General features: G+C 39.7%; 3 protein-coding genes across 13 annotated transcripts in view; all 3 read left to right on the top strand.

Annotated features, from left to right (window-relative positions):
• Positions 1 to 16,341, top strand: part of LOC306992573 (uncharacterized protein) — an 868,003-nt gene that overhangs the window by 673,948 nt on the left and 177,714 nt on the right. The window lies entirely within an intron of this gene.
• The window catches only part of LOC306992642 (SLAM family member 5), a 239,746-nt gene that overhangs the window by 161,045 nt on the left and 62,360 nt on the right, over positions 1 to 16,341 (top strand). The gene's annotated exons all lie outside the window — the stretch shown is intronic.
• The window catches only part of arhgef11 (Rho guanine nucleotide exchange factor (GEF) 11), a 51,083-nt gene continuing 35,544 nt past the window's right edge, over positions 803 to 16,341 (top strand). For 3 of the 11 annotated variants that reach the window (XM_079601452.1, XM_079601445.1, XM_079601455.1), the window contains exons 1-20: positions 803 to 1,999; positions 3,844 to 3,876; positions 4,183 to 4,197; positions 4,652 to 4,743; positions 4,816 to 4,932; positions 5,628 to 5,677; positions 5,776 to 5,833; positions 5,916 to 6,109; positions 8,129 to 8,200; positions 8,436 to 8,543; positions 10,095 to 10,143; positions 10,225 to 10,262; positions 10,374 to 10,604; positions 12,015 to 12,119; positions 12,213 to 12,311; positions 12,392 to 12,434; positions 13,432 to 13,528; positions 14,078 to 14,200; positions 15,720 to 15,743; positions 15,837 to 15,966. In XM_079601452.1, the coding sequence (XP_079457578.1) occupies positions 1,965 to 1,999; positions 3,844 to 3,876; positions 4,183 to 4,197; positions 4,652 to 4,743; positions 4,816 to 4,932; positions 5,628 to 5,677; positions 5,776 to 5,833; positions 5,916 to 6,109; positions 8,129 to 8,200; positions 8,436 to 8,543; positions 10,095 to 10,143; positions 10,225 to 10,262; positions 10,374 to 10,604; positions 12,015 to 12,119; positions 12,213 to 12,311; positions 12,392 to 12,434; positions 13,432 to 13,528; positions 14,078 to 14,200; positions 15,720 to 15,743; positions 15,837 to 15,966 (1,713 nt within the window). In that variant the 5' untranslated portion in view covers positions 803 to 1,964. The remainder of the gene's footprint in view (positions 2,000 to 3,843; positions 3,877 to 4,182; positions 4,198 to 4,651; positions 4,744 to 4,815; positions 4,933 to 5,627; positions 5,678 to 5,775; positions 5,834 to 5,915; positions 6,110 to 8,128; positions 8,201 to 8,435; positions 8,544 to 10,094; positions 10,144 to 10,224; positions 10,263 to 10,373; positions 10,605 to 12,014; positions 12,120 to 12,212; positions 12,312 to 12,391; positions 12,435 to 13,431; positions 13,529 to 14,077; positions 14,201 to 15,719; positions 15,744 to 15,836; positions 15,967 to 16,341) is intronic. The other 8 variants (XM_079601453.1, XM_079601451.1, XM_079601447.1 and 5 more) reach the window with 6 other exon arrangements.

Below are 16,341 nucleotides of genomic sequence, written 5' to 3'. Positions count from 1 at the left end.
ATATATTTTAGCATAATTTGTATACAGATAAAAAATGAAAAAAATATTTGTTTCTTATTGTTCATACTATTTTGTCTTTTGAGAAAACTAATTCAGTAAATGCTGAGTTTTTTTTGTCAGTTTTCTTTTCGATGAATGATCGAATCCCGTTATGAGATTGGGCGCTAATCTGAATATTTCGGGACAAGGCAGTTGCAATAATAGATTGTACAATCATAATGAAAATGAGAGAAACATTTTTTAAATCAGATATCTAACGTTATCTGTTGTTACGAGTAGATTTACAACAGGATTCACTAATTTCGTTGTAGTCTTGTCTGTGGTTAGGCTACTTTTCTGTGTGAAATCATCCCACATACATTACAAATGATCACGTGTTCCCAACATTACTGACTTCCCGCAATCCCGCGAGTTTACAGAATCTACTGATTGGATACATAAATGTTAACTTTCCTTAGTTTTAGCTATAGAAATGTTTCTAAAAAACCTAATAATAGGTTAATATAGAATAGCCTACTTCCTTGTTGCAGTTCCCTGGTGGTCTAGTGGTTAGGATTCGGCGCTCTCACCGCCGCGGCCCGGGTTCGATTCCCGGTCAGGGAATGTATATTTTAATGTCTTCTTAATTACAGTTTACTGACTTTTTACATACATTCACGTTTGGTGAAGATTTATTCTACATCCCCCCACCCCCAGTTAAACCTGCCTTGTTTTTCCAGTAACTATAGTGACTCGAGGACGGATTTCACGCGCAGTACCAGAATCCAACCGACAGGGGGCGAGCGTGAGTCTGTTTGCCTTCCCAGTAGCCAAACATAAACCCAAGGATGAGGGTATTATTCCGGAATGGCGAACGCTCGAACACTGGGATAACACTACATTTAAAGACATGCCGATCACACATCTCTTGAAAACAATGAGAGGATATCAGTTTTAAACGTCCAAACAGCAAGAGACTGACGCTAAAAGACTGGACCGCACAAGATTCGAGTCGCTACGGAGCCCAAATGAATCTCGCTAGCCACAAAACGAGCGTGTGCAAATCGCCAAAATTCGGGGAATAATTGCACCTCATAACGAAAGCGACCCAATGCGTGTTTATCGGCGTAAACACTGCAGAAGATCGCGTCTGGATCGGGTTATTATTGCACAACAACGCGCGCGCTAGCGTTGTGTCGCACGCGCGTGAAGGCCTCGCGCACACTGGAAGCGAACTGGATCGAGCCGAGCAATAACGCGAGGATATTACACATGTTCGCGCATTGCACATCATCACAGTAGATGTTTATTCGTGTGCATTGATGGTGCAGTGATTTGACTGTCACCACTGTGATCTTGCTGCTTATGAATTAGCTTTAATGCACTTTATGTCTCTCCTATCACTGTGGGTTGTGTGGTTCTGATAAGCTTCACTTGCACTGCGTTGAGATCATGAGCTTCACAGACCAGAATAACCTTGTAACAAAAACAACAACACTAAGAGCGGAAGGACCAAGTGACTGTGAATCATAGTGACCCTTTAAACACTGAAGTCGAAGACACACAATAGCGGATTCTTCTCATGTGCTTTTGAAGTCTGCATGGTTGTGTGCAAAGTTGGTGAAATCTGTTAATGCTTTTTTTTATTAATGTGACCCTAAAGTATAAATATGATTCAGTCCTCAGGAATCTGTGTTCAGGACATGAACTGGAGGCTTCAGAGATGATAGAAATGTGGCGTATTGATCCTGCATGTTCCCAGTGGTTTTGACACGAGTTATTTCACAGGTTTTCGAGTTTGTTTATTAAACGGGGCGATGCTGGTGAGGATGACCACTGTGTTGAACTTTGACCCTTGACGTGACGAAAGGACTAAATTCACCCCAAGGAGAGGAAATACAGCTAACACACACTAATGCAATGATCTCAAACTGACTTAAAATCACTACACAAACAATCGGACGAACCTCTGTCGGTTTGCAGCCATGAGTGTCCGACAGCCGACCTCCACGCTGGACAGGTGAGTTCATTATGTGTTTAACGACCTTTTGACCTATTCCGATTGTTTTTATGCTAATGTGCTCATTGTTTTTACGGTGAGTTGAATATTTACGGTCCTGGAATCTGATTGGTCGAGCGGCGTTTCAAGAGTGCTAACACATTCAGCTTATTTACCATTAATTACTGTTATCTGTGATAACTGACATTCTTATGTCACAAATGCACCGAGCAGTGTGGATATAGCATCACGTAAAAGTGTAAAATAAAACAATTTTACCATAATAACATATGAGTTAGTATTCAGCTGATCACGTGATCTCAACATGTCGGCGCCCATGATGCGACCCGTTTCTTGCTAAACAAACCCGATTTTCTCATGTAAGTGTACGTATTGAGTGGACCATTAATTTCTATTGATCTGAGAACAGTAATTTAAGCGTGCCTAAGAATAAAGTTATTGGTAGACCAATGTTAAAACACGATAATAAAGTATTAGTAAATGTTAAAATTAACAATAACAAAGTAGTTAGTTTACAAACTAATGTAGTTAGTTAACTAATGAACCTTATTGTAAAGTGTTACCCACATTTTAATCCAAAAATCGTACATAGTGTGCCTTTAATATCATGTTAGTTATTGCTCTAAGAAGAACAAACAATGAACAGCTGGATTTTTTTATTATTAACTAACGCTAACAAATACAGTGACACATGTAGCCTATTGCTTATGGCTAGTTCATGTTAGTTAAAGGAACTTTAACTAACATGACTTTTTGGGACTTTAGCTTATTCACCGTAACCCCCCGGGCGGAGTGATTAGCGCAACACTGAGCGAACTCTCGTCTCCTCACCGCGGGGCTTCTCAGGCGCTCTGAGCTAATCACTCCGCAGACGTAGCGGTGCTTCGCCTTCTGAGAATATTGTTCCCAGTATGTATACGGTTAGAAGTTGTGTCTCATGTGAGTGACCTTGTTATTTGTACACACCACAAATCACAACATGTAAATAGGAAAATGTTGGCGTTATTTTGTCACTTATTGGGAGCAGTATGCTAGCTGGAGCCGTTTACCTCCAGTCTTTGTGCTAAGCTAGGCTAGCGGTGGGTGCGTCAGACAGAGTTACGGCACGCGCGGAGATGAGAAGGGTAGGCTATGTGTGGACTTATCTAACTCTGGGGGATACGGTGAATAATAAGCTAAAGTCCCAAAAAGTCGGCGTGTTCCTTTAATACATAATGAACCTTATTGTAAAGCGTTACCAACATATCCAAAAACCACTAGAACAATGTTATATATTGTGTTGATTTGTGCACTTACATTATCCCAAATGTTTCTGAGAATGTTTAAATACAGCGAAATAAGCATTTTTAACCAGGACACGGACTGTCATAGCCGCATTACCCTCGATTTCCGGTTTTATTGTGTTGAAAGATGCCTTAATATATTGTGTTTTATGGTTTACAGTGAAAATACTGGCTAAATTCACGGTTTTTTTGTGCGTTCTGAAGGTAACATTAAGCTAGTGCTTCCTTCATATCTCTAGTGTATCATTACAGGTTTTTCCATTCATCCAGTGTGTCTTAGTTTCCTTGTTGCTATTTTTACCCCCAGTCTCTATCACAGCGTTGTGTTTGTTTACTGGTGACCGATGGAGTCGCTGCATGACAGACGCTTCACTTCATATGATTTATTATGACCACGTCCGTCACACATTTTCTGTGTGTGTGTATCAGTCTTTTTTCCGTGCTTCTGTTTTGATGTGTGTCTGTGTGTCTTGTTCTCTGTCTCAAGCTCTTGATTTCTCTTTCCCATTCACGTGTTTTTCCTGTGCGTCCACACTTCCTGTTTGTGTCATGTGACTGCAGGGCAGCCATTAAGAAACACACACACCTGCCCAGGTATGATGAACCAAAGTGAAACCGAACTCATGCCATCTGTCAGTCATTAACCACAGATTTCCGGCGGTTGAGTAATGATCAGTAATTAACTGTCTCGAGACATGTTATTGAGCCGTCAATCACACACACACACACACACACACACGTGCACACACACGACTCTTTCACTATGTGCTTATTTAGGAGGAATTTCATGAGCCGTAAACTCTAGCATTCACGCGTCTCATGTTGTGTATTTGCTCTTTCTTTGGTTTCTCTCTCTATCTTCTGTAACTCCTTCCCTTTCTCTTCCATGCGTCCTTTAAGTCCTTTTGCTGCTTGGTGAGTTTTCTGATTTTATTTTAATGTTCTTCTGTTAGCTATAATTAATGGTGGACCGGGATCAATATCCCTGTCAATGAATGACGCATGTTTTTTTGTGTTTTTTTTGTGCTTGAAATTTTTAAGTAAATATTTTTAGTTATTACACCCTTTTTTATATAATTTATTCTCTCAAGACATCGATGTCTGCATTGCACATTGAACACACAGTATCGGTTAACCTCTGTTTGTAATGCCAGTGCTGGTGGGAAACTCAGTCCTTTCACTTTTGGTTCGGTGTCATTCTTTTAAAATCACCAACTTTCAGTTTTATTTTGCATTGTGCATCGATGACGTCCAGTATACTTCTTTCCCTGCTGCGGATGTCCTTGCTTTGGTCTCGCTGTCCCTGGAGCTGTGGTTATTTCCCCTCCAGCGTGTCGTAATTGTGGCGTCTCGTTCTCCTCTGTGTTAGGTTGAGCAGTTTGACACTAGGAGACTCAGAGCGCAGGTCTCCTCCTGGCCAGCAGAGGGAGACACTGTCCGACCTCTCCTCAGACAACACAGGTAATGCTAGACAAACATATACGCAAAAGTCAGGAATTATTATATGTAACATGACTTTTTTTGTAATGAAAGTTTGTTTCACAGGGACGGGTTTAGTCCAAAGATGTGTGGTTGTGCAGAGGGACAATCTGGGGTTTGGCTTCACCGTGTGTGGCGAGAGAATCAAACTAGTGCAAAATGTTCGGCCAGGTAACACACACACACACACACACACACACACACACACACACACACACACACACACTTACACTAACCTATGAACGTTTGCAGTCAGTAAGATTTTTGTATTTTAATGAATGCTTTTATTCAGCAAGGATGCATTAACCTATCATTCTGTGTTAAATGTAAAGGTGAAAAAACACTATAATTTTCTCTTAATATACATCAGAACTTCAAACGGTTTGTTTGAAGATTCATTCTCTCTAAACTTCTCCTGCTCTGCTCTGATTGGTCAGATGGCCCAGTCTGTTGTGATTGGTCAGACGGCCCAGTATGTTGTGATTGGTCAGACGGCCCAGTCTGTTGTGATTGGTATTCTCTGCTCTGATTGGTCAGACGGCCCAGTCTGTTGTGATTGGTCTACTCTGCTCTGATTGGTCAGATGGCCCTGTCTGATGGATCATGTGACACTGAAGACTACAGTAATGATGCTGAAAATGCAGCTTTGATCACCGGAATTCATTACATTTTAAAATACATAAAAGTTAAATTAAATTATAATATTAATATCACAGTTTTTACTGTATTTATTTCCAAACAATTTCAGCCTTGGTGAGCACAAGACTTCAGTCGAATCTCACTGACCTCAAACTTTTGAACAGTAATGTGTCTTGATCAACCCAGTCAGCCAATAAGCAATGCTGACGCTTCCTCTGGCCTCACAGGTGGAGCCGCGGTCAAAGCTGGAGTTCAGGAGGGAGACCGGATCATCAAGGTATTCCAGCGACAGCACGCTTCGGCTTTGTGAATCATTAGTGTCACTAATTTAATTAATAACTAACTTCATATTTGTCCTGTCTGTTTGCTCCTCAGGTCAATGGTTCGGTAGTTTCGTCCATGTCTCATCAGGAAGTAGTGAAGATGATCAAATGTGAGTCTCGTGGTCGTGGATCTTGTTTTTTAAGCTTTCGAGTGTTTCGTTTCTGATGTGTGTTCTCCTCTTCTTCTGATAGCTGGGACGTATGTGGCGTTGACTCTTCAGGGCCCGCCTCCTTTAGTCGGGTCTGTCCCGCTTCAGCCCCTCCCCACTGACCTCTTGCCCAATCACAGGACAGCACTGGGTGGGGAAGCCCCGCCTCCTCCACTAACTCCTCCCACAGGAAGTAGTACCCCGACTCAGAGAATCACAGGACCCAAACCGTTACAGGTGCGTCGTGGCTTTAAGACTTTTGAAGGCTAGAATATATAGACGTAGATGTGGAAAGATCGAACGGGTGTGTTTCCCGAAAGCAACGTTAGCCAACTATGGTCGCAAGTTCTGTCGTATTTATGCGATATTTAAGTCCGAGCCCGACCCGAGTTAAAATCCTATTTTTTTTTCTCATACTAATGACACATGTACGTTTGTTTGTGTGGAAAGCCCGCTTTTAACAGAAAGGCATTTGGAAATGTCCACAGATGAGTGCATCAGCGCGCACGGAGCAACAAGGGCTCTTAACACAGGCGCGTGTGCACGTGTTTCGTTGTCACAGCAACATAAACAAATTTCCGCACACAGGAAGACAGATGTTATGGTAATATTTTACATGTATTTGAATCACAAAAACGATTAATCAGATTTAATCAGTGCAACGCGGAGACTTCCGACACTTAATATGTTCGTGTGGAAACTCGGAATTGACGCATGTTCCGCACACAAAACTAGCCTAATTTACGTGAATGATTGCATTCGGTGCACATGTGCACCGTACCGAAAGTGCTGTACCGAAACGGTCCGGTACGAATACACGTACCGTTACACCCCTACTTCTAACGAATATTCGCAAACAGCATCGCAGAGTTGTGTGTGTGAGCGACAGATCTCCACCTGTGGTTAGAAGCAGTTTCTCGTTTGCATGACATGTGGACTCAATAAATCCTGATCTTGAGGAATATAATCAAGCGGACATTCGGTGCAATCTGAGTCTTTTATCTAGAATACATACAAATATCATTTATGTCTTTTAGTTTGTCAAGAGATTTAAAGTGTAGTTTTTGAAGAGTGCTCATGTGTGAGCGAGCTCTAGTACGCAAGAACGAGACTACGATCGAATCTGGAAATAAAGCAAAATAACTGAGAAAAAAATGATTATTTGGAAAAAGTCCTCAGATGCCATGTTTGTAATTTTATTGCAAAACATCTGGCATTAATTTGATCTCAAACAGATTCATTAAAAGTAGTTATTACGACAAATTTACAACAATCTGGTTTCGGGAAGCAGTCGTGACTCGCTAGTTGATTTCTTCAACGATGCATCAAGTTACAGCGCTGTACGGGAAACACACTCCTGAATAGCAGAAATATTTACAGTATAACGAGGAATGTCATGTAATTTTGCACATTTTGGATGAATAAATCAAAAGTAGGGCTGTACACTTGCGATTATGGATTAGTGTCTGTAAAGTAGATCTAAGTGTAAATTAGGGCCGCACAATTAATCGCTCTGAAACCGCACGCGATTTGGCAAAAGCTGCGATTATTCTATGCACAGCTTGTTGGTGCAGTGCGGCTGATCGGTAGTAAATGCTTCATCTGAACACCAGAGGGCGACACACACACACACACACACACACACACACATACCCATCTGAACACCAGAGGGCGACACACACACACACACACACACCACATACCCATCTGAACACCAGAGGGCGCTCTCGTGCAGACACGCCAAATATGCTCAGGAAACCCCATCGCTGTTGCTGAATAAACAGGAGATTGAAACGCTTTGATTAAACATGACTAATAAACACACGACTGCCTTATTCTGTGTGGAATCACATCATCTCACAGAAGGATGAGCTTAACTGTCGTTATGAAGTGAGTTTGGTGTAAAGGCATGTTATTAAATGTTGTCTTTTGCTGGACAAGAGGTTCATAAATGCTTCTCATGTTTGGAAAGATGTTTGACGCGTGTTGCTTTTTCAAATGCACGTTATAAGAGACTCAAACTCACAGTGCTTTCAGAAGCAGCGTTTACAGAGCCGATCTTCACTGACAAGCTGCACATTACAAATAATCACAGCATTTGCCATTTCAAAATCACGATAAACCATCTCGACTTAAGTGCGATTACATGGAGATTGCGATTAATCGTGCAGCCCTGATGCAAGTAGACACGTCTGCATGTTCTGTGTGTGTCTGAATAGAGATCGCCACTTTAATGTTGTTCTCCGTCATTCTCAGGATCCCGAGGTGAAGAAACACGCCACAGAAATCCTCAGAAAGATGTTGGAGCAGGAGGAGGCAGAGCTACAGGTGTGTGTGTGTGTGTGTGTGTGTGTGTGTGTGTGTGTGTGTGTGTGTGTGTGTGTGTGTGTGTGTGTGTGTGTGTGTGTGTGTGTGTGTGTGTGTGTGTGTGTGTGTGTGTGTGTGTGTGTGTGTGTGTGTGTGTGTGTGTGCGTGTGTGTGTGTGTGTGTGTGTGTGTGTGTGTGTGTGTGTGCGCGCGCGCGTGTGTGTGTGTGACTGTCATTAATGAGATTCGCTGTGCAGAACCTCCTGGAGGAGCAGTCTCGAAACCCCTCCCCTTCACTAGAGGAGCGAATAGAAAGTGCCAAACGAAGAGCCAATCAGGTCCGAGTGAAGATCCAGCAGGACGTGGTGAGATGTTCATCACTCTTCAATCAGTGTCATTACTCTTATCTTGCTTCTCTTACTGAGGAGCCACAATGGATTTGGTCAGATGCGTCTCAAAAAAATTTAATATCATGGAAAAGTTAGTTTTTTTATTTAATTCAAAAAGTGAAATATTCATATATTCTAGATTCGTTACAAAAGGGTAAAATATTTCAAGCCTTTTTTTGTTTTAATTTCGATGATTACAGGTCAGCTCAAAAATCCAGTATCTCAAAATTAGGGCTGTCAACATTAACGCGTTATCGCATGCGATTCATTTTTTTTCAGTTTAACATGTTTAAGTAAGGGTTAATGCCCGACGAGGTGTCCATTGTCAGGTTTTAATGGACGACGGCGAGGTGTGAACCGGCCGACGCGCAGCGGAGGACGTTTGCCTCTGCCGAAGTCCATTAAAACCTGACAATGGACACCTCGAAGGGCATTAACCCGCTTATACCATGGTCACTTGCCAAATAACACATTTTTAAAACATTAGTTTATATTTTAATTAGTTTTACAATCGAAATCTAAAGTTACAAGTTACAAACAATAACTTGGTTTCCTTGGTTACGCCTGACAGTTTATTTAGGTGTCCTCTATCACTTTTTAACGGACACCCTGCAGCCAATCAGAATCGAGTATTCACCCAGACCATGGTATAACGTTTAATATTTAACGCAGCATCTATTTTTTCTGTCATCCTTTGGCTAGCGTTACTTTATATGATCTTTTATTCATGCAAATGCTTTTAAATGATTCAAGCGCGACAAGACAAAAGAGAACGAGCTGGCTGTGATAACCTGTCTATGTCACACACACACACTCACACACACACACACACACACACACACACACACACACACACAGACCCATCGCCAGACCTCAGTCTTAAGGGGGCATATGAAATGCATGGGAGGGCACAATTATTATTCATTTATAATAACCGTATACGCTATTCGCGCAGTACGTAATCATCACGGTAAACATAACCAACAGCAATATGACCAGGTAGCCTATAGCCTACACATAGGCATAATTTGCGGGTGGGACATGTCCCCACCACTTTAGCAGAGCATTAATTTCGTTCGTTTGTTAAATAAGAGGCGATCCAGCGCTGAAATGTGTTGTTTTTTAAATCGGGGGATCAAAGTGCTCGTTGCCGCTGCGATCAGTGGCGCGGATACAGTCTTCACTCGGACGCGCGCTTCAATCCGCTGCGAAGAAAAAAAAAATGCACTCAAACGTGTCCCTGCTTGATATACAACCACTGATAAACAATCGGTTTTGATGAGAGAAAAAAAAAAACTGAGTGCGGATTAGAACCCAGAACCTCTGACACGCTAGGCAGAAGTTCTGCCACTGGACCATTAAAGTACATGCGTACAATGGTCGGATCTATGCATTTATTCATTAAATGACAAATGATAAAGAAAGCAACATTAATGCAACACAAAATTCATGATTGCGTGTAATACTTGATCGGGACTCGTTTAGCAGGAACGACTGCATTAATGCGGCGGTCTTCTCTTCTTGCAGGACGGCACTCGATCTGACGCTGTGGCTAACTATCTGACCGCTGGAGAAGGTCAGAGTTCAGCATGCTGATATTGAAGAGGTCACATGACTCATCCCCGTTGTTAATGTTGTCTCTCGTGTTTTGGAGCAGGTCGGCTGTCGATGGACTCCAGTGAAGGAGACTTCGAGGTGAGTTTCATCATTGGCTTCTTTCATTCTCCTCAAAGCAATCGCCCCCTATATCCTTCGGTCCTTGGATCCGCCCAACTGTGTGTTTCCCGTCCCCTGTCCCCGGTTTAGGCCAGTGAGAGTCCCTTCTCCTCCCCCTCCACCTTCCTCAGGAACCCCCTGCTGCGCCGGCAGGGCTCCGACACACACCCCTGCGACCCGGTGAGACACACACTCGGTCCCGTAGAGCGCCTGGTGTCGAGTCTTGAGTCTGATCATCTTCTGTCTCTGCAGGGAGGAAAGATGCAGATCATTGGACCAGAGGAAGAAGAAGAGGAGGATGATGGGTATTCAATCAATGAGGTGAGAGTCGACACTGGTGAACGTCGTACTGCGTAGTTTAGTTTAGTTTACAGGTTCCCACGGGTCCTTGAAATCCTTGAAAGTTTGTCAATCTGAAAAAATAAAAAAATTCAAGGCCCAGGAATGTTTTTGAAAATAAACATGCATGGATACAGGACCTTGAAAGTGCTTGAATTTATTATTTTAAGTTTTCTACTATTTTATATCACAGACACAGTAAGAGTCCAAATTCAGTGTTTGATTTTCATTTTAAAAGCATATATGAACGTGTATTTGGTCAAGTTTCAGAAGTACACTGGCATATAAAGCTATCTTGTAAAAGTGCCAAACAAATTGTGGTTGATGTTGCTCCTTCTTTTGATCAGTGTTGTCATTTTTAACTAAAACTAGTACAAATTGTTTACATTAATTGAAATAAATTCAATTAATGTATCATAATATATATTAATTTAGCAGATATCTGTGTGTGTGTAAACTTAACACTTAAATGAGACATGTTGCTAATTTGAAGTGCTAAAATTAAATAAATAAATTATATATATACATTTATTTAATTTTAGCACTTCAAATTAGCAACATGTCTCAATAATTTTGTTATATGCTTTTTATTAGTTTATGGTATATATATAAACTAATAATATATTAGTTATTAAACCATAATAACTAATAAAAAGCATATAACAAAATTATTCAAACGAAAATTAAAACATACAATTTAAAGCTAATTAAAAACATTAAATTATAAAAACATTTTTGTCAAAGTGGCAAAGCAAATTTGGTTGATGTTGCTTTTTCTTTTGATCAATGTCATATTTAACTAAAACTAGTACAAACTGTTTTCATTAATCGAAATAAAGCTGAAATAAAATGAAATATTATATATAAAAAATGTAAGAATGAGAAATGTTGCTAATTTCAAGTGCTAAAATGACAAAAATAAAAGCATGTAACAAATAAAAGTAAACTAATAAAAGCATGTAACAAAATTACTAAAACGTAAACAAAATTAAAACAAACTTAAAACATAAAAAGGAAAGCTAATTCAAAATATTAATAAATAATAATAATAAACTTTATTTTCTGTAGCGCCTTTAAAAGTTAAATCAAAGCGCATCACAAAATAATAAAAAATAACAGAGAAATGCAACAACATAAAATAATTCATAAAAGAGAATTACATCCAAAGTATACAATACAAATATAAAATGTTATCACTTCAAATTAGCAACATTTCTCATTTAAGTGTTTTAAGTTTACATTTTTCTTATATCATTTTTTTTTATTTTTACTAGTTTCAGTTTTTAAAATTACAACATATATAACAATCAAATGTTAAACCCGTTTTTGCCACACTGGGACTGTAATTCCCGTGTTTCCAGTGCTATAATCTGGCCTCTCTCCCGTTGTAAGATGGACGGGCCGTTCCAGGACCTGGAGCTGCTGAAGAGTCGTCCCGCACACATGACGGTGTTCATGAGATACGTGTTCGGCCAACTCCTGGACCCCAATCCGCTGGTCAGTTCTGCTTCAGGAGCTTTACATGAGCCGTGGGAATAAACCATCAGTCCTCACGCCTGTGTGTGTGTGTGTGTGTGTGTGTGTGTGTAGCTGTTCTACCTGTGTGTGGAGGCGTACCTGGGCTCCAGCCCGAAAGACGCGCGTTCTCTCGCCCCTCAGATCTGCTCACACTTCCTGGACCACGATGCCGTGAGTGTCCCATCACACACACATACTCCAGCGGACGCAGATCTGATTATTAACTCTCGGTTTCTGATGCTTCTTCACAGCCTCTGAAGATTAAAGTCCGCGAGGAGTTTCTGACGGATATAGGTGAGATTCAGTGCAGTCTTCAGGAGGAGGAGTCACGCTTTTCCAATATCCAATTCGTTGATTTAATTATAGAATATCGAATTGGTTGTGCGATTATTGTCTAAAAAAAATCCAGTGTGTTTGGTGCTGATGCGGTTCATGTAACCAGAGGGTGATAAATTATGATTATGAATGTCAAGTATAGCATTTTAATTGTTTATTAATAAACTAGTGTTTTCTGTGTCCGTGTCGGCTGCGATAGTGACCGTAGTAGTGAACGTGACAATAGATATACATTTCATACTGATTACATTAGCAGAGAGTAGTCTTACTTTTTAATTATTTTGTTTAAAAGTAGACATTTCAAGCTTTCTATATATATTCCTCGTGTCTGTGAGGCAGCGTTTCTTATACGCCGAGTTTCGGTTAATTTATGAGACGAGCTCTAGTTCACGAGCACAGGTGATCGCGCCGGCGCCTCCACGTCCTGATTATACTGTCTGCTATATCTGCTTCTTATTTATTAAAAACCAGGCAATTGGTTGATGAAATATTGATTAAAATCAAGATACAATTAATACAAAATGAAAATTCACTGTAAAGAAAGGCTTTCTACAAAACAAAACTTAATGAAGTGGTCAAAATCATGTGTGACCCACTCCATGTGTCTCCCGATATATTGCGCATCTGATGATCCTATCTTACTCATGCTGTTCACTTTTCTTATAATCAACAGATGAAATTAAAAAATAACATGATATTATTTAAATATAAAACTAAATGCGTTTTCTTTAATGACTACAAGACGTATAGACAGTAAAGTACAGAGAAATGTAATGTCGGAGTGAGATTTGAGCAAACGCCGTTTTACCGGTGAGCAATTATAATCGAGTAATTCCCAGCGATCATCGAATATTATTTTTGCTTGAAATGCCCATCCCTGGTTTTCCGAGCTCTTGAACAGAAAGCAATGGCGATGATGATGATAATGGAGGTGTGTGTGTGTGTGTGTGTGTAGAGAATCGTCTCCACGCGCAGGAGGACATCCGAGGGCCGCTCTCTGAACTCCAGCAGCAGGTGCTTCCAGACATCCAGGACCAGCTTCAGGACTACAGGTGTGTGTGTGTGTGTGTGTGGGACTGTAAACATTTCATATTTGATCCGTCAAAGAAATCGTATAAAGATAAAAAAAGGAAACAGAAACGCAGCAGCTTTATCAAAAACGTAAAAAACAAAAACAACGACTTAATACTACAGAAACACAGTAGTGTATGTGTGTATATATATATATATATGTGTGTGTGTAAGGGATAATGTGTGCCATAAAAACATGTCTATGAAAACATGAACGTAGGACTAGAAAAAATAACACTGCTAGATTATGATGCTCTGGAAGGCGAGCTGTCTAACGCTAACCAATCAGACTTCAGGAACCGCCCAAATGCAGCAACAACCAATCAGAAAAGAAGATAAATATTTGTTTTAAAGTCAGGGCGGTCATCGTTCTCATGATGGACCGCCGCTGTCACGAACGAGTACTCGATCACTCCTGCCATCCCTCAATCAGTTATCTTTCCACAGTGTTGTTGGTTGTAGTTATCTGACACACAGGTGTGTGTGTGTGTGTGTGTGTGTGTGTGTGTGTGTTGTGTGTGTTGATGCAGGAACAAGCAGACGATGGGTCTGGGCTCTCTGTTTGGAGAGGGCGACCTGCAGACGCTAGACGGAGACCCGCTGAGAGAGAGACAGGTGCTGGACAGACAGGTGCTGGCGCTCTGGGAGATCCTGTGAGTTTATCTGACATCACACACACGAGCTCAACACTGAACATGAACACGTCACTCTCTGAAGATTATTATAAACACAGAATATTCCACCACAAATCTGCTCTCTGGTGTCAATATCAGTCATTTTACTGTTGTTCTGTAAAAGATGATGATTATTATTATTATTAAATACACAATATTGTACCATAGTATTATTACTATAACATTTTTATTAATTAGTTTAATAATGTAACAGCAATAATAGTAATTAATGATATTAATAATAATAATAATAATAATAAATCCATTAATTTGTATAACTTGAATGACAATAATAATAACAATAACTTAATGACAATGATAGGAATATTGTTATATTATCATTATTAATTACTATATTTTTTACTGTACAATAGTATTATTACTATAGTAACACATTGCTTTATTGCTTTATTTTTTATAACTTAAATTTTTTTTATTATAATAAATAGTAATTTATATAATTATTACAAATATTATTATTATTTTTATAATATATTTCGTTGGTCTATTTATTTATTTATTTATTTAATAATAATAGTTATAATTATTAATAAATACTTATTTTTACACAATATTATTATGATAGTAATATTTCTTTATTAATTTAATTTTATAACTTACTAAGAACAATAACTTAATGATAACAATAGTATTTTTTCTACTAAATACTATTTTTTTCTATTGTTCACTATAGTAATAATACTATTGTAATGCTGTAATATAAAAACTGAGTAATAATAATAATAATAGTAGATTCTTTTTAAATACCAATTTTGTCTTATAGCATAACAGTACAATGGTATTATTACTATGGTAATACATTTCTTTGTTGATTTAATGTAATAATAATAATAATAATAATTATGCTTGTTCTTATGGAACGCATTACTAAACAGCAGTTTTGTGATTATGGCCTGAGACAGCAGAAGCGTATTTTTCCCTTTATCGTCAAGCTAAAATCAATATTAAATATAATTTAAAGCTGATATTTTAAAACTGGCTATATATATATATGAACTACAAAATGACTACAAGCAGACACAGGAAACTAAGGCATGAAGCACAATAAAAGTCATCATCCTCCTGGGAGACGAAGAGGGACACATTTTTACACCTGATGAGTGTGTATCGCTGGTTATCACACACACACACACACACACACACACACACACATACAGGTCAGGTCAGGTGATACAGGAATATAATTACAGCGAGCAGGAGTTACAAAGGTCCCGCAAACGCGACACGCCTCGCCGTAGACCTGTCACATGACCCGCACACACACACACTGAGCAGAGGGTCACATGACCCAGACAGACACCGAGCAGGTCACATGACAGCTGTACACACAGCGTGAGGCGTCCCTCATGGCCGTGTCACGGGACGCTTGCAAACCTCACTTCACTTTTATGAACCGAGCTTTGCTTCACAGTTCAGGTGTGTGTGTGAGTGTGTGTGTGTGTGTATCGTTATGCTAAAATGTCGTCTTTCCTTACAGATCAAAACATGAGGAGGACAGAAGGTATGAAGCTCACTTATATGGCTTGCAGTGATTCATGTGTCAAGATATAAAATATTATATTACGCAGTATTTACAGTTGTGTGTGTGTGTCAGTTCTCCGCTAGCGTCTGCGGTTCATCTGTATCTCAGACACTCGGGCATTAAACTCAGAGACTCGAAGGTGTTTCCCGGTTTGATGTCCGAGAAGGAGAAGTGGCTCCCGTTCTTTCCCAAAGCTAAAAAGGTGAATGTGTTCAAGTGTTCCTGACCAGTGTGATCCATAAATATACCGAATGATAATGTTTATATTAAAGCTTATATCCCAAAATTGAAAAGTCTGTCATCATGTACTCACCTTCATGTTATTCCAATCCTGTATAAACAAACAGTGGATGGACCCTATTGACTTCCATAGTAAAAGTAGTATATAATTTTTTTCCTACTATGGAAGTCAATGGAGCTAAGGTCCATCCACTGTTTGTTTATAAACATTCTTCAAAATATCTTCTTTTGTGTTCAGCAGAAGAAAGAAACTCATACAGGATTGAAACTTGAGGGAGAGTAAATGATGACAGACTTGTCATTTTTGGGTGAACTATCCCTTTAAACCACACACTGT

The sequence above is a fragment of the Phoxinus phoxinus genome (genome assembly GCF_949152265.1).
Source record: "Phoxinus phoxinus genome assembly, chromosome: 2".
NCBI classification, from domain to species: domain Eukaryota; kingdom Metazoa; phylum Chordata; class Actinopteri; order Cypriniformes; family Leuciscidae; genus Phoxinus; species Phoxinus phoxinus.
Note: the sequence above shows the minus strand (reverse complement) of the source record. Positions and strands in the feature narration are given on the sequence as shown.